Source organism: Panthera pardus, unplaced genomic scaffold (assembly GCF_024362965.1).
Source record: "Panthera pardus isolate Hobbes unplaced genomic scaffold, ASM2436296v1 HiC_scaffold_18, whole genome shotgun sequence".
In the NCBI taxonomy this organism is placed as follows: Eukaryota; Metazoa; Chordata; class Mammalia; order Carnivora; family Felidae; genus Panthera; species Panthera pardus.
The window spans coordinates 1,091,025-1,117,877 of record NW_026526743.1 but is presented as its reverse complement, the minus strand read 5'-3'; the positions used below and the strand labels follow the sequence as shown (position 1 = coordinate 1,117,877).

Below are 26,853 nucleotides of genomic sequence, written 5' to 3'. Positions count from 1 at the left end.
AGGCATCTATCCATTTCATCTAAGCTCTCACATTTATGGGCATAAGGTGGTTCCTAATAGCTTTTGACTGTCTCTTTATGTTAGAACATAGCTTCCTTCTTCATTTTTTCCTCCCTCTTTCTTTTAAAAAGAGAAAGAGAGAGAATCCCAAGTATTCTTAGAGCGTGGAGCCTGACTCGGGGCTGAATCCCACGACCATGATATCACGACCTGAGCCAAAATGAAGGGTTGGACGCTCAAATGACTGAGCCACCCAGGTGCCCCTTTCACTTCTGCTATTAGTAATTTGTGGGGTCCAATGATCGCACCAACCTTTTCAAGAACCAGACTGCAGCTTTTTTTTGGTTTTCTCTAGGGTCCTTCTGTTTTCTCCTTTATTACCGTCTATTATTTCCCTTCTTCTACGTTCTGGGGGCTAATTTCCTCTTCTTTTCTACCTTTTTAAGGTGTGGGTTTACCTTGACAATAACAAGAGCCGGGGCACCTGGGTGGCTCAGTCGGTCAAGTGTCCGACTTCGGCTCAGGTCACGCATGATCTTGTGGTTCGTGAGTTCGAGCCCCACGTTGGTCTCTGTGCTGACAGCTCAGAGCCTGGAGCCTGTTTCCGATTCTGTGTCTCCCTCTCTCTCTGCCCCTCCCCCGTTCATGCTCTGTCTCTCTCTGTCTCAAAAATAAATAAACGTTAAAAAAAAAAATTTAAAAAGAAAATAAACAAACATTAAAAAAATTTTAAAGGGGCGCCTGGATGGCTCCGTTGGTTAAGCGTCTGACCTCAGCTCAGGTCATGATCTCACGGTCCATGAGTTCGAGCCCCGCATCGGAGGCTCTGTGCTGACAGTTCAGAGACTGCTTCGGATTTTGTGTCTCCCTCTCTCTCAAAAAATAAAATAAAACAAAAGAAATAAACATTAAAAAAACATTAAGGAGCTGCAGAGGCAGGGAAGCCCAGTACTATATCCCCCAGACTCCTCTCTGGAGCTCTGGTTCTGGCCACCTTTGCCCGCGGGAAGATTTGGAAGGTGGAAATGGGATGGCAGTTGCCTTCATGTCCCCTCTGCCTCCTCCTTCCACGGGCAAGGTCACGGGATGAGGGTCTTTGCCTCCGGAGGGCCCCAGTGCCCGTTTTCCAGACTTCCGGGCATCGAGGGGCCCTTCTGGTAGAGAAGAAAGTTTCTGAGCCTTGGATTACCGTCACCACCACGTGCTCTTGAATTCAACAGTGCCAGGGGCTAAGCAGCCCCTGTGGCGGGTCAGACCTGCTGTGCTGTGGTGCGACCCCTGCGGGTCTAATCATCCCCTGCCTGCTCCGCTGGTCCTTTTGACAACTTTGTAAGTACCTAATTCCCCGTATTAAAACCCTTCTGGGTGTCTGGGTGGCTCAGTCGGTTGAGCGTCTGTCTGGCTCTTGATGACGGCTTGGGTCGTGATCTTGAGGTCACGGGATCGAGTCCCACATCAGGCTCTGTGCTGACCCTTGGAAGCCTCCTTGGGATTCCCTCTCTGTGTCCCTGCCCCTCCCCCACGCTCTGTCGCTCTCAAAATAAATAAATAAATCTTAAAAAAAAATTCTTCTGGGGCACCCAGGGGGCTCAGTTGGTTAAGCATCTGACTCTCGGTTTCAGGTCAGGTCATGATCTCACGGTTTCATGGGATCGAGCCCCGAGTCAGGCTCTGTGCTGGCAGTGCAGATCCTGCTTGGGATTCTGTCTCTTTCTCTCCCCGCCCCCCCCCCCCCCCCCCCCCCCCCGCCACTCCCCCCACTCACGCTCCGCGTCACTCAAAATCAATGAATACGCTTTAAAAAGTAAATAAATAAAGTCCTTCCCACCTAAAGCAAGTAACGTGCTTCTTTCTGACACCGAATGCTAATTTATACACTAGCGGTCACGCACAAGCTCCGGCAGAGAGAGAGCGCGCTCCAATGTCTATGGAATGAATGAATGAATGAATGAATGAAACCAGGAGTCCTGCGTGGTGGTCTGGGGGAGCAGGCTGGGAAACAGCAGGGTCTGGAAAACGTGCACCAGGCGGTCTCCGCCCCCACGCCGGGCCACTCACCGGGGTGCTCGTGCTGTCCTTCCGCCGCTCTGGGATCTCTGCCTTGTTGGGGTTGTGGGCGCTGCTGACCATGGGGCTGGAGGGGGGCAGCCCCCGGCTCCCGCTTCCGGCAGCGCTGCAGCTCGCCTTCCGGCCTGGCAGGCGCTCCTCCTTCAGCTCCGTCTCCCCCGTGCTGGTTGGGCTGCGCTTGGGGTGCAGGGGTGCGGGGGAGGGGCCACCTGGGGGAGGGAGGGGGCAGTTTAGGGCTCGCGTCCCCTGGAAGAGCCCGAACCTACTGTGGGTGACCCTCGGAACCGGAGAGTTCCCCACGCAGGCTACAAGCTCCCGCGCAGGCCGTTCTGACAGTATCCGTCCGTGTGACGAATGCGTGCACTGATCCCCCTGCCCAACTTCACGTACATGATACGTGATCCTCACGCAGGTTTATTCACGGCAGCCTTGTTTTTCTTTTAAGGCCGAAAGACTGGCAACAGCCTGAGTGCTCGTCACTGGGGGAATGTCTAAGTCAAGTCAAGATTTTTTTTTTTTTTTTTTTTAAGATTTATTTATTTTTGAGAGAGAGATTGAGAAAGACCGTGCAAGCAGGGGAAGGGTGGGAGGAGGGGTGGATAAAAGATCTGAAGCGGGCTCCGGACTCGAATTCACTAACGGTGAGATAAGACCTGAGCCGACCTCCGGCGCTCAGCCGACTGAGCCACCCAGGTGCCCCAAGATATTTTTCTCTCCCCCCCCCCTTTTTTTTTAAACTTTATTTATTCTTGAGAGGGGGAGAGAGAGAGGGAGGGGCAGAGAGAGAGGGAGGAGACACAGGATCCCAAGCAGGCTCCGGGCTCAACTGGGGCTCAAACCCAGGAACCTCGAGATCATGACCTGAGCGGAAGCCGCAGGCTCAACCAACTGAGCCACCCAGGCGCCCCAAGATATTTCTATCCGATGTAATACTCTGCAGCTAGGAGGAAGCTGCTTGTGTACCAACAAAGAATGATCTTCACGATGGATTATACAGCAGGAAAGGCAACAGCCTGAGGTCCACGGTGTCCTATCATTTGTACCAAAAAGGGGAAATGTGCAGATCTATTTCTATCTATCTCTATCTACATATTTATACATGAACGTCTTCAGAGGCAATCGTTTGTCTTACAAGGTGAGAATATTACCTTTATGGTGCGTGACTATGTTAGCATCGTATTTATACATCTTTATGGCTGTTTTCTTTTCCTGTCTCTCCTTTTCATATCTATCTTATATATACAGTTGACCCTTGGACAACAGGCGTTTGAACTCCGCATGGGATTTTTTTCGATAAAGACTATCCGGTACTGCAAATTATCTTTTCCTAACGATTCTCTTAAAGGACATTTCCTTTCCTCTAGCTTCCTTTACGGTAAGACTACAGTATATAACACAGACAACATACAAAGTTGTGTGTTGACGGGCTATGTTATCAGCGAGGCGTCTAGTCCACAGCAGGCTATGAGCAGTTACATTTTGAGGGAGTCAAAAGTTATACGTGGATTTTCAACGTACAGGGGTTCGTGCCCTGACCCCAGTATTGTTCAAGGATTAACTCTATTTATTTATACGTGAATAAAATCTCCCAAAAGAAGTCATATAAAACTGATTAACAGTGGCTGCCTCCACGGATAACCGGGAGACAGGTGTTCGATGAAAACTTTTTTATTGTCTACCCTCCTTGTACTGTCAAATTTTGAAGGATGTATTCATTTCAAAAACAAAACAAACAAATCTGGTCCCTTAGAACATCTCAGTAAGGAGATTACGGTTTTAGAACCAGCGGATTTGAATGTGTTCACGAACTTCAGACAATTGAAACGTCTATGTGTTAATTTCTCAGGAACCTTAATGCTTGGAAGTCCCAGAAGCATAATAAGGTCTGTAAATGACGGACACAGGGCACCTGTCGACAACCCTCCGGGAACCCCGGGAACCCAGAAGATTTCCATGTGGGTGTTTTTTAAGGTTACCACGTTGTAACCATAGAATGCTGGAGTCTTGAGCTCCTTAGGGACTTTCTGGACCGATCCGGCTATTTATAGGTGGAAAAAGGGCCACTAACACATGGATGAAAACGTTAGCCTAAGTGAAAGAAGCCAGACACAAGAGGACACGTGTTGTAAACTTCTTCTTATAAGAAATGTCCAGACTAGGGGAATCTGTAGAGACAGGGAATAGACTGGTGGTTCTCAGGGGCTAGGGGCGGTGGATGGGGGTTTGGGGGTTGATGGCTAGCTGGGGCTTGTGGAGTTCCTTTCTGGGGCGATGAATATGGGCTAAAATGGATTGTGGGGCTGGCCGCATGACTCTGTGAATACACTAACGCCACTGAATTGTCCACTTTGGGTGAATCGTATGGTATGTGAATTATATCTCAACAAAGCTGCTTAAAAAATAGTTGGGGGCAGGGCACCTGGATGGCTCAGTCGGTTACGTGCCAGACTTTAGCTCAGGTCATGATCTCCTGGTTCGTGAGTGTGAGCCCCGCATCGGGCTCTGTGATGACAGTTCGGAGCCTGGAGCCTGCGTCGGATTCTGTGTCTCCCTCTCTCTCTGCCCCTACCCCGTTCATGCTCTGTCTCTCTCAAAAATAAACAAACATTAAAAAAAATAATAAAACAATCTTAAGAAAGATAGTTGGGAGGATTAACATTTGAGGAGGGTGTAGGTAAGAGAAGCATCCATGCCTAATGTGTGGTGGTGGTTGTGGGATCTATTTTCTGTGGGTGATGACTATCTTTCAGTTACAGAATGTGGGGTCCAAGTAGGTGTCCGCCCACCCCCTTTCCACTAGGAAGGGCCTCCCATCCTTTCAGCGCGGAGGAGAGCCAGAGGGCAAGCTCTCGGCAGCCACTTTGTGCAATGTGTCCTCCTGTGTCCCCATCACAGTGGCTAAATTCCAAGTGGACCCTGACATGAGAACTCTATGCCTGACAAGTGGACCAAAGGGATTCATGCTACCATTTGGGCTGGTGTCCAAAACAGAGATGGAAGGAATTGAGAAACTAGGAAAAAGATAAGGTGAGATAAGTGAGAGAAAAAGGCAAAACCAGAGGAACAGAGGGTGTCTACTCCAGCTGCTTTTCCAGTTTCTAATCCCTTCCTGATCCTGGCTGGGCATTCCCGCCTCCAAGTTCCCTGTACCATCCCTGCAATCTTTATGCAAAATTCCTCTCTCCTCTGCAGCTGGCTCCAGTGGGCTTCTGGTGCAGGTGACCCCGATGTGACGCAGGGACGGTGTGGGAGGGCGTGGGGCCATACTCACAGAAGTCGCTATGCCTGCGCTGGCGGTGGTAGGTGGACGAGGAGGTCCGCTGCCCTTTGCTGTGGCTGGTGCCTTTGCTGGAGCTCGCTCCATTGGTGGTGTCGCTGGGCGCCCGCACCCGTGCAAGGGCCAGCCCCGGGGTGCCCCGGTCCCCACCCTCCTGCAGGAGGATGACAGACGAAGAGCCTCAGCCTCTGCCCCCGCTCTGCCCCAGAAGTCCCTCCACCCCGGGCATCGCGCATCCCAAATGCCCCTGGCGCCTTCTGACCTCAGTCTTCCTGCCCAGCAGGAGGTAGGTGGCGGTCACTTCGTTGTACTTCTGGCTGGTCAAGGCCTCTTTGATTTCTTCCCGCGTGTAGCCCATACCCACCATCACCTCTGGGAGAGGGGGATGGAGAGGAGGTTCAATCTCCCCAGACCCTTCCCTTGGACTCGCTTCTGCCCCACACAGCAACGCCTGCTCTTTGGCCTGTTCAGGATCCATTCCCCCTTCTGTCGGCAGCACCCCGATTTCCTTGGAAGAACATTTCTTTCCCGCTTGGATCACCTGGCCCACTCCTGCCTGCGCCAAGCCCCCAAGGGCAGGTGTAACACCCAGGCCTGACCCAACAGAGCAGTCCATCCCCATAGCCACACTGATTGGTTCACAGCAGGCGTATGACCCAGTTCTGGCCAATCAGAGCACTCCATCCCCACGGCCTGGTTCAGGGGTAGCCAATGGGTACCAGCCTAGAGCTTCCCTTGGAACATTTAGGAAAGTGGCTTCTTTCCTTGCCGGGGTGTCCAGACCCCTAGTATATGCTGTTGCCAGCTTGCTCCTGTGACGTGAGCCCCCGGGGACAGGAGCCACCACTAAGATTTCCAACGACTGTCTTTGAGCGCCTGGGTCCAGCTGTGCCTGAAGGTCGACATACTCTGGCGTTTTCAGTTATGTGAATAAGTTACCACTTGTAGGTTATACCAGATAAAGGTGCTAACGCTGACAAATTTGGACCCACAAAAATACCAATTTCAAATGGCTCAGCCTATTATTATTATTGGTTGAAGCCAGAATGGCTTGGGTTTTCCATTAACATATAACCACAAAAGTCCTGACTAATGTAACCAGCTCTGACGGTGGCCTTGGTCTCCTCCACTGTATAACGGCCAGTGAGCGGACGGCTCCTAAGGCGCTCTTGCGGGGCTAATGCCTTCGGGGTCCAGAGTTCAAGGGTTCCAGGCCGGAGGATTTGAGACCAAAGGGTTGGTGGGTGAGGCACATGCCAACATAGGGCTCTCCCCAAACGTACAGATTACCGATGACTTGTGCCCCAACATTTCTGGAAGTGAGCTGTGATTTCTTTTTGTGTCTTGAGAGTCAAAACCAAGTGCTTTATGGGGGTTCACTCACTTCATAGTCACAACAGCCCTATGACAGGTTCTATGGCTGTCCCATTTTACCGATGAGGCAATGGCAGCACAGAGAGGGGAAGCCGCCTGCCCAGGGTCACACAGCGAGGAAGTAGCAGCACGGGGATCAGAGCCCCGACTTCACTCTCCCTAATTGCCTTGCGCTCATCAAAGGGGTATTGTAGGTGCTGGGAAGCTCCTCCCCCTGGCTCGGGGGGGCCCGTGGCTCTGAGGAGCTGGGGCGCCTGCTCTCCCCGACCCTCACCGATTCGCTTGGTGTCCCCGAAGTCTTCCTCGGGCTCCGTGTATGGCTTCAACTCCTCACCCTCATAGCCAATGTTGATCCACTTGTCTTTCATGATTTGCTGCAGGAATCGCGGGCAGGATAGGGAAGGGGGAAGACAGACGTCAGACAAAACCGGGGAAAATACAGTTCCTCGTCTCCCAGGCCGGCCCTCAAGTAGGGCTGCGTGCCCTGCCCCCCCACCCCCTCCAAGACCTAACACCCCAGAATCGAGGGCTTCCTGAGAGCCAGCGCCTCCTCACCACAACCCCAGCAACCCCCCCCCCCCCCCCCCCACCGTCGGAGCCTCCCGATGTCACCTCCCTCCTCCGCATCATCTGGGTCCCCGGCACCCTGTAATCAGCCTAGGAGCTCATTAGCTAATTACTGGCATGGCGGGGAGTGGGCGAAGCTGGGGGTGGCGTCGAGACGGGCCCGGGAGCCTTTTTTCGGGCTGCCCGGCTCCCCCCACCTTCCAGCAGCGATCTCAGGCAGATGGGCACAGGAGACGAAAGTGAGGGCAAGAAGGCTGTAGTGAGAGGCGGCCAGGACCAGGGCTTACCTCGAGAGTACAGCGTTTAGCTGGGTTCAGCACCAAAAATCTCCGCAGGATGCTCTCACAGTCTGTTGACATGTAGAAAGGGACCCGGTACTTCCCTCTGAGGACTCGCTCCCGCAGCTCCTAGGGGGACGGGGTTACTGGGGGAGGGATCCACCCGGCCTCCCTGACCCATCTCACACACACACACACACACACACACACACACACACACACACTCCTTCTCCCAATCTCCTGACAGAAGCGACAGGTGGCAGAACCCCCCACCCCTCTCTCCTGACCCACAGCTGCCCATCTATAAAATGGGAACCCCGTACCAGGTGTAGTCATTTTCAAAAAAAAAAAAAAGGATTTTTCATTCAGAGGAAATCCCACCGAGAAAGCAAATTCTACAAGCCAGGAAGAGGGGAGTCAGCATCCGGGCCTCAGTCTCCTCGTCTGGGGACCCAGGGCTCACAGCACCCATAACGCTACATAAGTAAAATGCACAGCACACGTCTGGCCCAGGGTAAGTGCGACTTAACTGTTAGGTTTATGAAGAGGGTGGGGATCCTGCCCTCCCGCCTCCCACCCCTCGGCTCCCCCCTTCCCTGGGCATGCCTGTCTTTCCAAAGAACCGTGAGACGCTGGCAGTCTCAAAGCACGAGAGCCCATTTACAGGCAGACCTTTTTCTCTTTTTTAAGGGCCTTTTTTGAGGGACCTTGCCAAGACAGAGAAAAGAAACTCCCAGCCGCATGGCAGGCCAGGGACAGCCCCTTCCATCCTGAAGAAGAACTGGGGGAGACAGGAAACGGAGGGGGGACCGGTGTTGGGTAGGGGGGTGGGGGGGGGCGGAATCTCTGGGTGGAGCTCTGGGCTGGGAGCTCTCCTCCTGGGCATCCTCCTGAAAGGGCTGGGAGCCTCCTGGGTCTCCAGATCACTACAGCCCGGAGGGTCGTGAATATTTAATACTAACGAGTATCGCTTTCCGAGCAGGGCACTTACCCCGCGCGGGCCATGTTCTGAGTGCTTTACGCAAGTTACCTCTGTGCTCCCAACGATGCTGTGAAGCAGGGCTGTGCTGCCCGTTTTTCAGACCGGGAAACTGAGGCTTAGAGGGGTTAAGTCACTGGTGCTAGGAGTGTGCAGCCGGGAAATGGCAGGGCCAGGGTTCCAAGCCAGGCAGTCTGGCTCCGGAGCCCGTGCTACGTGACCACCGCACCACACTGCCACTGTCACGTGGTAATGAGGAGTCGCCAAGGGGCCATCGCCATCGCCACCACCAGTGTGGCTCCCAAGTGTAACACCCTGGCCAGATGCCAGGCCCTGGTGGAGGGCTTTAGACACCCAGGCTGGCCGTCAGTGGATACTCTCAATGTCCCCATCTTACAGACAGGGAAACTGAGGTTCTGAAAGGGAGTATGTCCCAGGTCGCTTAGCAAGGAAATGACAGAGCGGGGACCTGTCCCTAGCTGCATGTCTCCTTTGCCCAGAAAGGCTGAGGGTGGGAAACCAGGACAGCAGGAGGTGACAAGGGCCTGGGGCAGGTGGGATGTGGCCTAGCCTTCTAAAAAAGTCTCTTGGCTTGATGCCCGGGGCTCAGAGAGATTACTCTGTGATGGTGAGCACTTCGCATGTCTGATCTTAGCGAGCCCTCGAGTCGCTGCTACATAGCTGGACACCGAACAGAGGGGAGACTGAGGCTCAGAGGGGTCAGCGCCTCAGCTGAGGCCTCTGTGAAGAAGGGGCTCCTTCCTGCTCATCACTCAGGTCCCTGCTCTGGTGGCCTGTCCCCAGTAGTGGCTTCCTGACCTCTGAACGCTCCTTGCGGGCCACCTCGAGCAGGACCGAGCATCCCGGCTGTGGAATTCCTGCCCCAAAACGCACCCCTGGGACCCCATCGCGAGGAGACGCGGGTCACCCCAAACCGAGGGGGGCCCCGTGGCACAAGTGGCCTGATGGCCACAAAGCCATGCCACGCGGGACAGAATTGCTGCTCCACATGACAGGAGATGAAAGATACAGGTCAGCTGCAGACGACTCGGGAGCCCGAGTGCCGGTGCGGGAGAAAAACAGCTACGAGGACATTCTCAGGACGACTGGGGACATCGGAGGATGGTCGCGGGTTGCAGGCCAGGACTGCACCCTGGCTGGATTTTCCCGAGTGTGACTGTAGACAGGAAAACGTCCAGTCTCAGGAGATACCTGCTGTGTGTCCCCCGCAGGGACAGAGGCGCATCGTGTCTGCGGCCGACCCCCAAACGTTCCATCAGTAACGGCAGAGGCAACGGCGTGTGCCCGTACAGACTGATGGAAAACGTGGCCGGAGCATGTCCTGAAAGGTCCTATGTGTTCTCTGTCCCAGTCCTGCGACTTCTCCACAGACTGGCCACGTTTCAGAATAAAAAGGTCAAAGAACGGAGGGCACCTGGGTGGCTCGGGGGGTTAAGCGTCTGACTCCTGATTTCGGCTCAGGTCATGATCTCACGGTTCGTGAGTTCGAGTCCCGCATCAGGCCAGGGCAGGGCCCGCTTTAGATCCTCTGTCCCTCTCTCTCTCCCCCTCCCCTGTTCACACACTCTCTCTCAAAAATAAAACATTAAAAAAAAAAAACCCAAAAGGTCAGAGAAGAAAACCTCACACCATCCTGCCACTCACCACATACATCCCACCCCTCCACGCACCCCCTCCCCCCCAGCACTGGTCAGCATTCGACATTGACATAATATTATGCAGTTTGCTTATTTATTTTGTTTTTGGCCCCGCTCTGCTCCCTCCCCCGGGGGCAGGAATTTTTCTGTTTGCGGTACCCTATACAAAGGTTTCGAGTACATTCACCGAGTGGTGTGGCCATCACCAGTCAGTTAAGCCTGTTCTCCAACTCCCCCAGCCTGAGATACCCACTCATCTGCTCCCACCTCTAGGGATTTGCCCGTTCTGGACACTTCATAGAAATGGAATCATATGACGGGTGGCCTTTGTGATTGGCTTTTCCCACTTTGGTTGTCTTCTCAAGGTTCACCCATGGCCCAGCACGTATGAAGGCAGAGATTTTTGTCTCTTTTCTTCATATGGTATCTGGAAAACCTAAAACAACCTGACCCTCCCCCCCCCATGGTGGGCAATGAATATTTACTGAGTGAATGAGGGAGTGAGCTGAGATTTGAACTCAAGCCTGCCGGCTGCAAAGCCCATGCCCTGAACCCCAGCGCAGCACAGTCCGCTGGGGCTGGCCACACGACCCATGGTGGGGACCCGGGTCCTGCCTGGACCCGCCCCCCACCCCCCTCAACCTTCTTGCAGTGTGACCTCAGGCCAGCCCCGCCCCTTGGCCCTCTCCAGAGGAGGTGTGGGGGGAGGGGCTGGGGGCCTACCGGAGAGACCCTCCCCAGGAGATGAAGACCTCCACGCCAGCCCCGCCCAGCACCTTGAGGTTGTGCCCGTCGAAGGGCAGGGAGCCGCTGACGAGGGTGTACAGGATGACACCGAGGCTCCAGATGTCCACCTCTGGCCCGTCGTACTTCTTGCCCTGGAACAGCTCCGGGGCGGCATACGGGGGGCTCCCACAGAATGTGTCCAGCTTTGAGCCCAGGGTAAACTCGTTGCTGAAGCCAAAGTCGGCGATCTTGATGTTGGCCTCGGCATCCAGCAAGAGGTTCTCGGCCTGGGAGAGGGTAGAAGGTGGACATGACCTGGGGCAGTGGCTTTGCCTGGGCCTCAGTTTCCTCATCCGCAGAAGGGGGATAATCACAGCTTCTGTCTCAGCAGGCTGTTTGAGGACTCAGTGAGTCCTAAAAGGCCTAGAACAATCTTTCACATGCAGTAAGTGCCTTATGGCATTATCCTATGGGGTGTGCAGAGCCGGGGGTCCTCAGGCAACCTCCTGCCCCTTTCTGGGCCTTAGTTTACCCAGCAGGAAAACAAACAAACAAACAAACAAACATGAGGACTGACTGCTCAAGACCCATGAAAAATGAAAAAAAAAATCAAGGTCCTGTCTACCTTTGGTGGTACGTGTTCGTATAACGAGGAATACATTCACGAATGAGGAAGCAGAGGCTTAGGGAGGACGCAAGTCATGCCCACAGCAAGAAAGTGGCAGAACCGGTGTCCCCGTGGCCTGGGCGTTGGAAGGAGGCTCCAGCTCCCTGCCTCTTGCGGCTTTGGGGGCACACAGATCCACCCTTCGAAGTGTCGTCCACGCGTGGCCCCTCCCGACCACGGCCCTTCCCCAGTCAGGCCGCCAGCACCTCTGGCTTCCTCATGGTCTCCCTACCTCCTCACCCTCGGGGTTACCCACCCTCCCCCACCTCCAACCCCACAGGGGGGAGCGAACCCACAAAGACACTTCAGAGGGATCGTCCCCAAACCTCAATGTAATGGCCTCTCAATCTCGCTCAGGGGTGATACTTCTGGTCCCAGAATTTGAGGCTCCACAATCCAGCCGCAACCCCACATGTGGGCTGGTCCCTTAGGTTGGTTCCCCACTGGGTGCACCAACCAGATCCCCGAAATCCCTTTCAGCCACTTCCAGGACCCTCCACCAGGGGGCGTGCCTCCTCTGGGTGACGGGAATCTCCAGCACCCGCACAGGGCAAACAAACCCCCAAGCCTCTAAGGGGCTTTCTCAGAGGGCGGGTACCCACAGAGAGAACGTCTAGAAACTTCTACAGCAACGTGACAGTTGATTTTTTATGTCTTTTGAATGTAATCATAGTTGTTGTTGTTTTTTTAAATTGGGTCTTGTATTTTGGACTTTTTTTTTTTTTTTTTTTTTCACCTTTATCGTATGTACTTCACAAGCGTATCCATCACAATGGACTGGGAGTTGAAAATATTAAAACAAACCTGGTCCTTCACTACAGATACCTCGAGAAGACCTTCCTTAAAGCACAGCGCCTAGCACACAGTAGGTGGCTCAAGAAACGATAGTCAAGACAACTCGATTGATTGAGCAGGACAAACGTTTCTCTCCCTCCGGTCTAGGACAAGAAGCCCTGACTCAGTGTGGCTCTCTCAGGGTGGGGGGCTCTCTCGGGGTGGGGGGCAGGGCTCGAGGGGCTGCCCCTGCTCACCTCGACCAGGCGGCCGGGGTCCAGGCTGGCTGAGTCCCTTCCCTGCCCGGGGCTGCCTCAGGGGCTCCCTCTCAAAGGTCCTCCTCAACTTCTGAGAGGCCTGTGATTCTGAGACCCGGAGGCTCTGTGACTCTGGGGCTCTATGAACCTCAGTTCTCGAAGATTCCTGAATGTTCTAAAGTCTGAGAGATGCCAAGGCTCCAGAGGCTCTGAGGGTGGCGAACCCTTTTATCGCAGCCTGTGTCCTTGTTCGGCACACACGGAACGGTGCGGGGCGCCCCAGGACATTTTGTCTCTTTCCCTTTGTTCTCTCTTCCTGTCCCCGCCGCCCTACCTGCTCCCCTATCTGCTGGCCCTTCCTCTGCCGAAACAGTTTGGGAAAAAGTCAAGGAGCCCTGGATGCTGAGGGAGGAGCACGGGAGAAGAGGGGGGAATGCGGAGGCTACTGGAGAACCCCAGGGCGACTGAAGGCAGGACCGGGGACAAATACGCGTGTGTGTGTGTGGGGGGGGGGGGGTCTGTGGGCCGAGATGGGGAGCTTGTGCGGGGGTGGGGGGCTCACCTTCAGGTCCCTGTGTACAATGTTTTTCTGGTGACAGTAGTGCACAGCCGACACGATCTGGAGGGGAGAGCAGGGAGGGTCAGTCCCTCGAGACCCCGAACCCCGCGGCCTCTCTCAGACCCCTACTCACAACCGAGACCCAGGACCCCAGGCCTCCCCGAGGCACAGGCCGAGATGCTGGGGCCTCACGCTCCGATTCGGTCACAGCAGGGAACGCCCCTGGGACCTGCGGCTGCAGGCCTCCACTCAGACCCCCCAGACGGCCTCAGACCCCCAGACACCCTCCCGGCAGGGGCGCCAGAACCGGGACACCACGAGTCCCCTCCCGGCTTTCCGGAAACACACATAAGAACGCTGTGTACCTGCAGAGAAACACTCGGCCCCAGCACACGCAGCACAGCCCCGGGCCAACACCGCCCGCGCTCCACCCCTCACCCCTGTTGGCCAGACACCCCTCAGCGTGTCCTTTTACCCACACACCCGCACGCCTGCCATCAGGCTATCCTCACACCTGGGCATTTGCACGCTCGTGGGCACCCAGCGGGCCACCCTCACTCCCACCCAGGCCGAAGCCCCCCGGGGCCAGCGGACAGCCCAGACCCGCGCGGAGCGCCCCGTCCCTCCTCCCCGGGGACCGAGGCACCGCTTCCAGCCCAGCCAGCAGCTGTGACCCCCCCCCCACCCCCCCACCTGTCGGAACTTGGCTCGAGCTTCCTTCTCCTTCATGCGGCCGTGTGACACGAGGTAGTCAAACACTTCTCCTGCAGGGCAGAGGCCAAAGTGGGGTCAGCGAGGGGCGTGCGGGGCGCGGTGGGCAGGGCGGGGAGGGAGGCCTCACCGGCACTTGCGTATTCCATCACCAAGTACAGAGTTTTCTCCGTCTCGATCACCTCGAAGAGCTTCACTGCAATGACCGGGGAGGGAGGGGGTTATTCGGGAAGAGACGCACTCCCCCCAACTCCACCCACATCTCTAACTACGCGTGTGCTAACCAGAACCCCCTCACTCACGAACACTCAATGGCTCCCTACTGATGGCACCGTTTTCCAAACTCCTCAGCCCTACTTCACCACCTTTCCTACTTTCTTGCAAGAAAGCGGGCTGTGTGAGGCCAAGGTGTGTGTCGGTTTTCTTCACTGCCTATGCCTGATGTCCCCAGCCCCTGGCATAATGCAGCCACTCAATAAACACTTCCCAGTGAAAAAACAAATGGATGAATTAATGCTGTGGCCCCATCCAGGCCAGGCCAAATCCTGCTTCTCTAGGTCAAGACCCCCCTCCCCCCTCTGCCTAACGATGACAATGACAGCGGCTGCTACCGATAATCAGACCAGCTCCCACAGCGCAGCTTTGAAGGAAGGGTTTCGAATGCTCGATCTTATCCAATCCTCACAATGACCTTGAAGTAGGTCCCTTATCAGCCCCACTCCAGAGGAGGAAACTGAGGCTCAGGGAGGTGAAATGACTTGCCCAAGGTCACCCAGCCAGCGAGCAGCAGTACTGCCAAGAGCAAACAGGTCTTTCTAACTGTTAGAGCTGCCGGTTCTTCTGTCCCCTGACTCCTCTGCCAAATGCCCCCAGCTCGTAGCCTCTGAGCCCATCCTCTTCCCCTCCTCACCGATGTTGGGGTGGTTTAGGCCCTTCATGATGCGGACTTCCCGGAACAGCTGGACACGGCCAAAACAGAAGAAAGAGAAAGATGATGGTGGGTGGTTTCAAAGACTGTCTTCCCGACCTGTCCCCCCCCCTGCTCCCTCTCCCCGGGCCTCACTTTCTGCAGGCTGCTGGGGTTCAGCTGGGTTTTGTCGATGATCTTGATGGCGACCTGGAGGTGGAAGGAAGGGGGAAAAGATCAAAGTGCTGAGGGCTCTTGAGCTGGGAAAGGCTACCCCAGCTCAGATCACGCAAGGGCTTTTTTGTGTTTTTTTTAAAGTAACATCTACATCCAACGTGGGGCTTGAACTCACGACCCCAAGATCAAGAGCCTCACGCTCCTCTGACTGAGCCAGCCAGGCGCCCCTACTTTTTTGTGTTTGGCTTTTCTTAATTTAAAAAAAAAATTTTTTTAACGTTTATTTATTTTTGAGAGACAGACCATGAGCGGGGAGGGGCAGAGAGAGAGGGAGACACAGAATTCGAAGCAGGCTCTGGGCTCTGAGCTGCCAGCACAGAGCCCAATGCGGGGCTCGAACCCACAAACCGTGAGATCCATGACCTGAGCTGAGGTCTCGAACCCACAAACCGTGAGATCCATGACCTGAGCTGAAGTCAGACGCTTAACGGACTAAGCCACCCAGGTGCCCCCTTCATTTCTTTAAGTAGGCTCCACGCCCAACGTGGGATTTGAACTTAAGACCCTGAAGTCAAGAGTCGCACGCTCTCCTAACTGAGCCAGCCAAGCGCCCCAGCACCCCTTGTTCTAAAAGAGCTTTGAGGCAGTCAGCACGGAGGAAGAATCAGAAAGTTATGAAACTCTCCTTATATTTATCTTGCAGTGTGGTTGAGTTTTTATTTTGAATTGCACTTTGGGGCAGAGCACCGTAAGTTTTTCAGTAGCGAGGGGCCAAACTCAGCTCTAGGTGTCTCGTTTCCCTGAAGGGTTTTGGGGCCTGGTCACCTCCAGATATCCTGGATTACAGAACCCTTCCCCCGGGAGATCCCGTTTCCTTAGAAGCTGGTCCTCTGAGAAGCCCCTGGAATCATGTTCAAGATCCACACGAGGGGAACAACACGTTCCTCATGCGGGAGAGGGTCCGTTAGCTTTCCTCACATCCTCAAAAACGGGTTTTTAATTTTGTCACGCACTTTTCATGCCAGTATCGAGAGGATCATATGGTCTCTCTCCTCAAGTCTGTGAATGTGGCGAAGTACATGAATAAATTGTCAATTTGAAAAGAACTGTGTATTCCTGGGACGAACCGAGCTTTGTCATCACACAGCCTTCTTTAACGGATGTGCCCGCGTCTATCCGCTCCGATTTTGTTTAAGATTTTTGTATCGATGTTCGCGTGTAAGGCCGGCCCATCATGGTGTTCAGAGCCGGTTCTGACATTTTGGTCACTGTCCAGCTAGCACTTAAAATCAGCTGGGCAGCAGCATTTCTTTCCTCGGTCTCTGGAAGTATTGGCATAAAATTGGAATGTTTGGTAGAATGTGCCCATAAAACCATTGGGGCCTGGTATCTTTTGTGTGTCTGGAGTAGATGGCGTGGGGGCAGGAAGAGAGTTCATCCGAGGCAGGAGAAATCGCTCCAGCCATGTTCTCTAAAATTAAAGGAGGTACAGAAGAGTCATACCCTCCTCCCAAGAGTGAGTGAGAGGCTTCATATCCAGATTACAAGGTCTGCGTGGGCCCTTCTGCAATAATGTTGCCATACTCCCAACACATGCCCACTCTTGGAGGGGAGGTGGGGAGACTCAGACTGTGCCTAACTGAGAATTCAAGGGGCACCTGGGTGGCTCGGTCAGTTAAGCACCCGACTTCGGCTCAGGTCATGATCTCACGGTCCGTGGGTTCGAGTCCTGCTTCGGGCTCTGTGCTGACAGCTCAGAGCCTGGAGCCTGCTTCGGATTCTGTGTCTCCCTCTCTCTGCCCTGCCTCCACTCATGCTCTCTCTCTCTCTCTCCCTCTCAAAAATAAACATTAAAAAAAGAGAGAGAGAGAGAATTCAAGTTCTCACGAATTCTCATGGAGATTGCCGCGAGATTCGGTGGAACAAAAGTCACCAGTGAAACAGGGATGCTGTCCAGGTTTAGCCACAGAAGCCGTGAGAATTCTTAGAGCTACGACACACAGTTCTCTGCCTGCCATCTGAGAGTTCCCAACAATTCCAGGGATGATGACCAATATTTAATGAGTGCCGGCCATTAATGCATCATCATCCCTGTTTTAAGGTGGGAAAACTGAGGCCCAGAGCTGGACAACGTTTACTCCAGAGTTGACAATCTTCATCACCTCACACTCCCACACCTTTTTTTTTTTTTTTTTTTTTTTTTTAAAGTAAACTCTAGGCCCAACGTGGGGCTTGAACTCAGGACCGGAGATCAAGAGTCACATGTTCTACCGGACTGAGCTGGCCAGGCGCCTCGCCCACATCATTTTTACTAAACAGCATTTACTGTGGGCTAAGTCCTGGGCTAATAAGGACCTCAGGTACATTTAATTCCCACGGTAGCCCAGTTCTACTTGGATTGTTCTAGAAAAATCTGAGATGTCCTGACCTGCCCTGGAGAGAGTCCAGGGATGTACCTGAGGTCACAAAGCAGAGTGAGGGCCAAGTCTGACCTCGCCCCACCTCCCACAACGCACGCGGGTGCTGCAGGGTTGGGCCCTGAGCCCCACCCATCCCCCCACTCACCTCTCGGCCAGTGAGGATGTGCCGGGCCAGCTTGACTTTGGCGAAGTTGCCCTTCCCGATGGTCCTCAGCAGGCGGTAGTTGCCCACGTGGGGCTGCTCCTCGGGACAGGAGGCGATAGAGTTCCGGCAGCGGGCACCCAGGGAGCGGCTGGACCAGGATGGTCCCTTGTCCGAGGAGCGGCCACTGCCCAAGGTGCCATGCTGGACAGCGGAGACAGAGTGTGAGCGGTGGGGCAGCGCCTGCCCGATCCCACCGTCAATGGCACCTGTGGGCCGGGGCGGTCGATGCCAGCCTTGGCCACCGGCCCCTTCGTGGTCCTTCTCAAACCCAGGCCAGAGAGAAGCACGATGCCTTTGGGTCCCCCCGCCCCCACCGCCTCTACAAACAGACACCTCCAAGAACATAAACGCGCCCCAACTCTGCAGCAGCCGGGGGTCCCCGACATCAGGCCTCCTCCTCACCCCTCCCTGCGGCCTACCCCCAACTTCCTTTTCTAGCTGCTGAGGCCACATAGTATTTTCTTCGAAATGCTGCGGCCCTCAACCCCAGTCCGGGTCCTCAATCTGGCGGCCACACCGGGCCCCAGGTCTCTCTCACTGCTCTTGACGTCCCAGGTCACCCATCACCTCCCTGTCAGGCCCCACAGCTCTGCTCTGAAGCCCACGAACAACATTTTATTCCCAGTTTACTGGCCCTAACATTTTCTTCCGCTCCCTATTTGCCCCAAATCCGACTTCAAACACTGTGACCAACAGTCCTTCATTCTGCCCTGACGGGCTGGCCCTGCACGGTCACCTTCCTTCCGTGGAAAACGTTGTTGCTTCCCCCCCAACCCCCAACCGTCGCTCCCCCCACCCCCCACCGCCCTGGGAACCTCTGTGGCTCCATCCACGCCCTGACCAGCGGTCTCCCACGCCAGCCCTCCCATCTGGCCCCGATGTTCTGTTCCTGCCGTCCTGTCCCTCCTGGGCCTCTCCCCCGCAGGTCACTGCCTGCTCCGGGCTGCCCTGTCCTGATTGTCAGCCCCAGGGACTGTGCCTCCCTTTCCGCGCTGGGGCCCAGGGTGCAGGCGACGGAGGCAGCCAGAGGCCTGAGCCAAGGCGGCTCTGCTCAGACCCTGTGCTGCCCCCATGCCCTTCCCAGGGCGGGGGTGGGAAGCAGGTGGACAAAGGGAGCTGAGGAAGAGAGAAGGCCAAGGACGAGGGCTTGCCGCAGGGAATCCGCGTGGCTACTTAACTAAGCGATGATGACCGCGATTTAATGAGCACTGGCCATTAATGTGTCCTCATCCCCGTTTTTAAGGCAGGGAAACTGAGGCCCAGAGCTGGACAACGTTTACCCCAGAGCTGACGGCCTTCACCATCGCCCAGCGCACGGACTCACGCTCCCACATCATTTTTATTAAGCAGCTTTTATACGGGCCACGGCCCGGACCAGGAGGCACCTCGTCTGCATTCAATTCCCACGCTAGCCCGGTGACCGCAGGACCTACATCGTCATATTCCAGACAAGAAACTGAGGCTTGGGGAGAGAGGTGCCTTGTCAAGGTCACTCGATTCACTCACAAGAGGCAGGAAAGACAATGGTCCCCACAAGGGGCTGAAGGACGACCACCACTGCTGCAGCCCCAGCCACACACCGGCCGGCCGGCCGGCCGCTGTGTCCTCACCTGGGCCTCCCCTGTGCGACCAGTCACGATCTACGTTCTCCAGACAGGGACCCCAAGGCTGAGGCAGGGTAAGTCCCTTGGCCAAGGTCACAGGGCACCGAAGCAGAGTGGCGGGGATTCGATCCCAGGCCTGCTGGCTCCTGAGTGCCCAGCTCTTTCCTACCTCCTGCCCCTGGTAGGCTCACAACCCCAGGTCTCCTCCCAGGGGAGGGAGGGTGGGAAGGGAGGTGGAGATCCTGGCTGATGAGGCCTCTGATCCCCACAGAGATAAGGGCTTGGAGAAGAAGAATCCCCATTAGGTGGCACCAGGGGAGCCAACTGGGGGTGGGCTGGCACCCCACTGAAGGCAGCATGCTGGAGGGACCCCTGCAAGGGGCAGCTGGGGCAGTAGGTGACAAAGCCCCAAGGGGCCGGGGGCGGGAGCTAAAATTGGCCGGCACCACCAGCTGGCCCGGCTCCCTCCCTCCCGCCCGGCTGGCGCCCCAACACCGGGCCTGTTGCTAGGGAACCTCCAGAGAGGCTGGGCGGTGGGGGGGCCTGGGGCTTGGGGTGGGGGAGCGTGACCCCACATGGCTGTCGTCGTGGTAACTCGGGAGCAGAGGAGGAGTCTGCGACCTCCGATGCCAGAGGGAGAGGTGAGCCCCAGCCAGGGCTGACCAGCAGGACTTACAGACTAGTTGGGAGGAGAGGAGACAAGAGGACAGAAGGGGATTAGCCCTCTTCAAATGCCCACCGTGCACAAATCTGGACGAAAAAAGAGGAGGAAGCGTTCGGATGAGCCCCACTTTACAGATGAGGAGACCGAGGCTCACGGAAGTGAGGTCACTTGCCTGAGATCACCCAGCGAGGGAGGGACAGAAAGTAGATTTGAACCCATGCTTATCTGAACAATCAAAGTAACAATAACACCACAGCTGCAAGCGTGGTTTGCTCCCAGCATCTCTCGGCCCCTTAAAACATCCCTAACAGGGAGGTGCTATCATCAGCCCTACTTAGAGATAAACCGAGGTCCTGAGCAGGGAGGGGATCTGTAAGCGCACGCGACAACTGATGACAGCCCCAGGTTGGGACTCCACGGCCCGTCTGACTCATGCCCATAGTCACCATAGCAGTGAACATGTGTAGAGAGCGTCCTATGTGCCGGGCTTCACCCATGGCATCTCGAATAATCCTCTGAGGGACTTGAGCATCCCCATTTTTCAGAACAGGAAACTGAGGCTCGGAGAAGATGACCCGGTAGTTTGAGGGCACAGTGTAAACCAGCTGGCCAGGCCTGTGGGCTCCCTGGCACTTCCTGAGTGACTTGGGGGCGGGGGGGAAGGGTGGGTATCTCATCAGAGACTCCAAATCAGAGTACGACCTATTGTATGGGGGCTGCGGCACCACGGTGTTGAGGGGATCTCTGTCAGGGAGGGTTTTGCAAGAGGAAGGGGCAGAGACAGATCTCTCTGGTGGAGATCTGGAGTGAGGGTGGCTGGGCGGCTGGCAGGCAGGGGTGTGTGTGTGTGTGTGTGTGTGTGTGTGTGTGTGTGCACGCACGCAGGGACCTGGCAGAGGTCTAAGGGAAAAGGGACAAAGACCCCAGCTGGGAATAAGTCTGGCATTGGTTGGTGGGAGAGGCTCTTTAGAAGGGCTGAGAGTAATCAGAAACTAGGGAGATGGGGGGGGGGTCTCCCAGGATTGTTCTGGGCTGTGGTATAGGGACAGGGGGCCTGGGAAGGGTTAAAGCCATGGGGAAGTGGCAGTCAGGGGCCAAGGAAACTCCTAGAAGTTAAAGAAGCGGGGTTTCTAGGAGCAGTCTTCAGAAGCAGAGAAAGGTCTCGGGGCATGCAAGTCCCAGAGGACAAGGAGAAGAAAGCCTGAGACTTGGAGGGGGTCAAAAGGGCCTAGAAACTTGGGGAGGAGGTTTCCAACAGACAGACCTCCAAGAGAAGAGCTAAGGTCTTAACAGCTGAGGTCTTACAGCTAAGACCAGACCAGACGCTTTGAGTCCAGGAGTCTTCTGGAAGAAGGATCTGGGGCCAAGCCTTGTGGGCTGGGGGAGGCCTCCAAAGTTGAGGAGGGGGCTTCCCTGGGAGGCCAGACCCCCCCCCCCCGGACACACACACACAAGGAAGAGGGAGGCCCTGGGGCAGAAGAGATGGGGGGACCTAGAGATCAGTGGAAGGAGTGCTGTCCTGTGAGGAAGCTCCTGGCCTCGGAGGGGGTCAAGGGGGTCCTGGGGGTTTGGGGGGGGGGGGCTTGCCGGGAGCTGAGGAGTTGATACAGGCAGGATGAGGCCTGGAGTCAGACTAGCCCAGGGCCTAGAAATAGTCAGACTAGGCTAGGGGCCTGGAAGTTGGAGGCCAAGGCTGCCTGGGAGAAGACACCAGAGAGGGTCCAGGGGAGGGGGGTGCTGGGGGAGAGCCGGGGTACTGGGAATCCAGGGACAGGGCTGCTTGGAAGATAGGGACCAGGCCTGGGAGTGGAGAGACCTTGAACAAGCTAGAAAGGGCCCTGGGCCCAGGAAAGGTGGAAACCGGCTTCCTGTGAGGGGGTGCCCACAGGATCCGGGAGGATCCAGAGGGGCGGAGGGCTGAGATGAGAGAAGGGGGGTTCCTGGGGAGCCCGGCACCCACATCCAGATGGGGAAGGCCAGAGCCAGAGGCGGGACTGGGCCGGGCCTTCCTGGGAGAGGGCCAGGGCCGGGCCTTGGGGTCAGGAGCCCTGCAAATCCTGGAGGGGGCGAGTTGTCGGATGCAGGCAGCCAGGAGGGGAAGGGGCTTAAGAACACGCGGAGAAGGGAGGGGCTCCTGGAAGGCAGGGGAGGGGGCTTCCTGGAGGGGAGAGACCCGAGCGGAAGCGGTCTGCAGAGGGACAAGAGAGGGGTCCCGGGAGAGGGGCGCCCGCAGGGGTCGGGCTGGGCTGGAGTGGGGGAGGGTCGAGAGGCCTGGAAGTCCGGGCCGGGGTCGGGAGGTGGCACGCTGGGCCGAGCCGGGGGAACGAAGGTAGGGGCTCGCGCGGCGCGGGGCACACCAGGACGAGGGGCTCGGCGGCTGAACCCGACCGGCGCTCCCCAAGGGGCCGGGCCCCACTCACCGTGTCCGAGTTCCGATCGTTGCCCGGGGCCAGCGCCGTCCGCGAAGACATTTTCTCCGGGTCCCGGGGGACTGGGCGGCCGGGTGGGGGGGGGGCGGGGGTCCCGGGGTCCCCTCTCTTCCCCTCCCCCCCCGCTGGCCTGGGGACGCGAGCTCAAAAGCTGGGTGCCGTGGACACCCGGGTTCGCGCCGCGGGAGAGGGGGCAGGGCGGGGAAGGGAAGGGGACGCCGAGGGTCCTAGTGGCCCCGCGCAGTGGCGGCCCGGGGCGCCATGGGGGCGGCGGGCAGACGGGCGGGCGGGGGCCGGGGAGGGGGCGCGGAGCCGGCCCGGGCGGCGGCGGAGGGAGGCGGTGGAGGGGCCGGGGAGGAAGGGACGTCAGGGGGAGGGGCGGGCAGGGCGGGGCCGCGGAGACCCCGCCCTCTGCCGCCGGCCCTTAAAGGCGCAGGCCCGGGCTAGCCGGGGGCTCCGGGGGCGGAGGCAGGTCTGGGCGCGTCGGTAGGGGAGCGTGTTCTCACAGGAGAGCGGAGACTCACCGGAAGAGAAGGGGAGAGAAACGCCTAGGCAGAGCGCCAGAGACGCAGAGAAAGATAGAGAGATGCAGAGATAGAGAGACAAAGAGACGCAAGGATAGAGAGACAGAAGTAGGGAGACACGCAGACATACAAAGAGATGTAAAGGGAGCCAAAAGACCCGAGCGACTAAATAAATAAATAAATAAATAAAGGAGGGAGAAACATAGGGAAAGAGAGACACACAGAGACAGAGATACAGAGAGAACAGAGACACAGAGAGCGACAAAGACTGAGAAGACCCCCACACGGGGACGGAGGGAGAGGCAAAAGGAGACAAAGAGATAACACACAGAGACGCAGAGACCTGTGAAGAGCGCGGAAATAAAAAGACGAGACAGACCGAGGCAGCGAAGCCCCGAGAGACACGAACCAGACAGAAGGCGGCGCTGTCCACATTCTCCCTCCCAGCCCACCCCCTGCTCAGTCGAGGGGCCCAGGAAGTTCTTGGGAACAGAGCTGAGGGCGCAGGGGGCGTAGTGTGCTAGGCAGAGCCGCTGCCCAGGGCTGACCACGATCTCTAGCAATGCCGCCTCCCACCTCCCAGAAAACTCCAGAGCCCAGGCTTGTGGCTGCAGGCCCCTCTCCTGTGCACCCCAGCTGGGGTCTGAGGATTTCTCCGTATAGCTCTGTGACTCAAGGCAGGCATTGGCCCCTCCTTGGCCTCAGTTCCCCAATCTATAAAGCGAGAGCAAGGATCTACATGTTGCCTTCCTGGCAGGGCTGAAGCAGGTGCCAGAGAGCCCTGTGTAGGTATGCACCTGCCGGGTGCAGCTGCTGTCGGGATGGGCAAGCTGAAACCAGAGGAGGGCAAGGGCTTCCCTGAGGTTCTTCTGCAGTGGGGACCACCCATCCCCTCTAGACTAGGGTGGCCTGAAAGAAAGAGGGGCATTGCACAGTCCTGCCCCCCCCCCCCCAAATCCCACAACCCTTGGATCGGGTCCATGCCCTGCCCCTGTCTGACCATCTTCTTGAGCCTCAGTTTGCCTTTCTAAAAGATGGGTGTGATGCTCACACCAGTGTGTTGGGAGTCAGCTCGAGCGAGCTGCCTGGTAAAGGCTCAGGAATTTTGGAACCGGTTAAGACAGCCATTATAAAAAATTAAAGTATGCAAACACGTAATTAAATAAATTACACTTAAAACAAAGGTAACAAATGCTCATCACGACCTAATTATTTTACTACGTTTTGCTATTATCTGTGATCCTGTGGTGATTTACATCTATTGTGCCTTCATAGTGAAACAACTGTGTAATGAGCTTCTGTGCATCTCTTCCCCCCAAAATGCTTTCACTGACATCACTGTGGCTTCACATCACTGAGTCCAAGCTTGGTAACTTGAATTAGCCCTGGTGGAACGATTGACACCATGGAAGATGGCAAACGCCGCAAATCAAGGCTCCCCACCCCCCCAACCCCCAGAGAGCAGGTTGTCAAACATTCAACAACGTATCACCGGTTGATACTATCAGCTACATAAACTCACAGAAGCTTCCTCTGTGCCCGGCTCTGAGCACTTTATTCTTTCTGCCACCTTGTGAGTTTGGACCGTCATCCTCAGCCCCACGTACGCATGCTGAAGGTTACGTGGCTGGTGAGAGGCAGGCTTGAGATTTGAACCCAAGTGCTTCCAAACTCTGGAACTTGGGCTCTTAAGCACTATGGGCTTCCTGTCCCGGGACCATAATAGTAGCAACCTCAGTCTGCGGTAAGAGACTATGTATGTAATGACTACATATGTAAATGCTTCACATGGGAACATATTAGAACTTCGTAAGCGGGTGACATTACCATTGTTACTCAGCAAATGGGGCCCAAGGAGTCTCAGGAATGGTGGGGTGCAGAGAGGGAGGAGTTCAGGATGGTGTTCCAGAAGTTTTGAGATCCCAAGGGCTCTGCAGGGTGAGGGGTGGGGTCTCGGGGACGGGTTGGGGGAGCTGAGTCACTCCTTCCTAGGCTTAGCGCGGAGAGCCGCAGTTCTCCAATGCACCACGCGGGGGCAGCAGATCACCTCCCTACACGCACCTGCCCGCCACACCTCAGGCCTCACCCTGGCTCCGCCCCCCTCACCCCAGTACTGTCCCCACCCCATTTCCCAAATGAGGGGACTGAGGCTAAATGAAGGGGGGAGGCTACAAAATGATGAACCTTAAAAACAGTATGCTTAGCGAAAGTAGGCCGACACAAGGGACCACTTACTGTGATTCCTTTTATATGGAATGTCCAGAATAGGGAAACCCATGCGGCTGGGAGCAGAGGGGAATGGGGGAAGGGGGGCTGCTAAAGGGCTATGGGTTTCTTTGTGAGGTGATGAAAATGTTCTGGAATTAGATAGGGTGACAGTTGCTGCATCCTTGTGAATACACTGAGAGCATTGAATTGGGCACTTTGAAAGGGTGAATTTTATGGCATATGAATTGTACCTCTTTTTAAAACAATTTTTTAAAGTTTATTTTGAGAGTGTGTGTGTGTGTGTGTGTGTGTGCGCGCGCGCGCGCGCATGAGTGGGGGAGGGTCAGAGAAAGAGGGAGAGAGAGAGAGAATCCCAAGCAAGTTCCCAGCTGACAACAAGGAGCCCAACGCGGGGCTCAATCTCACAAACCCTGAGATCGTGATCTGAGCTGAAATCAAGAGTCGGACCCTCAACCGACTGAGCCACCCAGGTGCTGCTGAATTATATCTCAATAAAATATTGAGTTAAAAAAAGAGGGGGGATCTGACAGCTGTCACCGCCCACGACAGGTCATTTGGTTCCAGCCAGATCTAGTCGCTGCCTTCTGATTTCCACGGGTCCACACGGACCTGGTGAGGACAAAGCCTCTCCCCCCCCCCATCCCCCCAATCTGGGCCACTCAACCTGGCTCCTTCCCCAGAGCCCATTGTCTGGCAAATCCAGTCCTTGAACTGAGACCTTCAGATCTTGGAATCTTAACCCCTGACCCACTTCTTCCAGCATAGGTGTCTATAGAGCCCTTGCTGGGGCTGGGGGAGAAGCAGGGATCCCTGAACCCAGCCCCGACCCTAATCCCACACCAACCCCAACTTTGCCTAGGCAAGTGATCCCTTGTTCCAGGCCTAACACCTGCGACACTATGCCTGAGCGCCCAGAAGAGCACCTGAACCTGAAACCCAGCCTTACAAGTAATCCAAAGCCTGCATCTAACCCCACCCAACCCCCAACCCATTCCCAGCGCCCCCCCCCCCACTGCACCTGCCATATGCGTCCCCAACTTCCAATCCTTAGCTCTGATCTATCCCCATGTGTGCATTCGGTTAATAAACCTTTACTATTATGTGCCAGACGCACATCTAGGGATATAAAGATGAACGAGGTAAGCAAAATCCGCTTTGGATTTACGTTCAAGTGGGAGAGTCAGGAAATCTACAAGGGAGATAGAGAAATCTGATCGTTCAAATTGAGGAAGGTGATACGAAGGAATTGAGGAATCAGAGCCAGTCCCTGGGGAGAGAGGAAGTGGCTGGGGGGGAGAAGGGGCTTCTGCTGTTCAGGGAATGTCTCCTTTGAGGGACAGAGGCTGGAGCTGAGGCCAGGATGATGTCGAAGGAGGGAGCCATACAGGGACCTGGGGACAGGGGAGAGGACTATAGTTCCAAAGCCTTGCCCCGTGCCACCCACGCCCTCAGGCCTCTGATCGCAGCTTCTGGGCCAGCAGAACCTTCCTCCCTGTCTTTATTCCAGAGCCAGGAACCCGAAGGAGAGCTCTGGGCCCGCATCCAGCATTGGGTGTCTCCCCAGGGTGCCCAGGATGGTGTTGTCACCTTGGAAGGCGTGAAGAACAGGCGGGGGGGGGGGGCAATTCCGGGTGGGGGTGAGGGTGGGGGCCAGACTGTGGCCTTGTCCTTCCCAGCCCAACCCCAGCTTGTCCTAAAAGGGCAGACAGATAAAGAGTCCTTCCCGCCCCTGGCCCCAGAGAGGGAGGGGTTTCCTGACAGGAAATTGACCTCCTCTAACCCCCCCCCCCCCCCCAGTTC

The 26,853-nt window shown here is 56.0% G+C and overlaps 1 protein-coding gene across 1 annotated transcript in view; it reads right to left on the bottom strand.

Annotated features, from left to right (window-relative positions):
- The window catches only part of MARK4 (microtubule affinity regulating kinase 4), a 29,295-nt gene extending 6,651 nt beyond the window's left edge, over positions 1-22,644 (bottom strand). Inside the window, 13 exon segments of the mRNA XM_019426010.2 lie at positions 2,059-2,276; positions 5,339-5,498; positions 5,607-5,716; positions 6,993-7,092; positions 7,573-7,692; positions 10,977-11,213; positions 13,187-13,243; positions 13,877-13,947; positions 14,025-14,090; positions 14,805-14,853; positions 14,958-15,011; positions 17,544-17,744; positions 22,292-22,644. Of these exon segments, the coding sequence (XP_019281555.1) occupies positions 2,059-2,276; positions 5,339-5,498; positions 5,607-5,716; positions 6,993-7,092; positions 7,573-7,692; positions 10,977-11,213; positions 13,187-13,243; positions 13,877-13,947; positions 14,025-14,090; positions 14,805-14,853; positions 14,958-15,011; positions 17,544-17,744; positions 22,292-22,342 (1,494 nt within the window). The 5' untranslated portion in view covers positions 22,343-22,644.
- Positions 22,645-26,853: the final 4,209 nt, after the last annotated feature.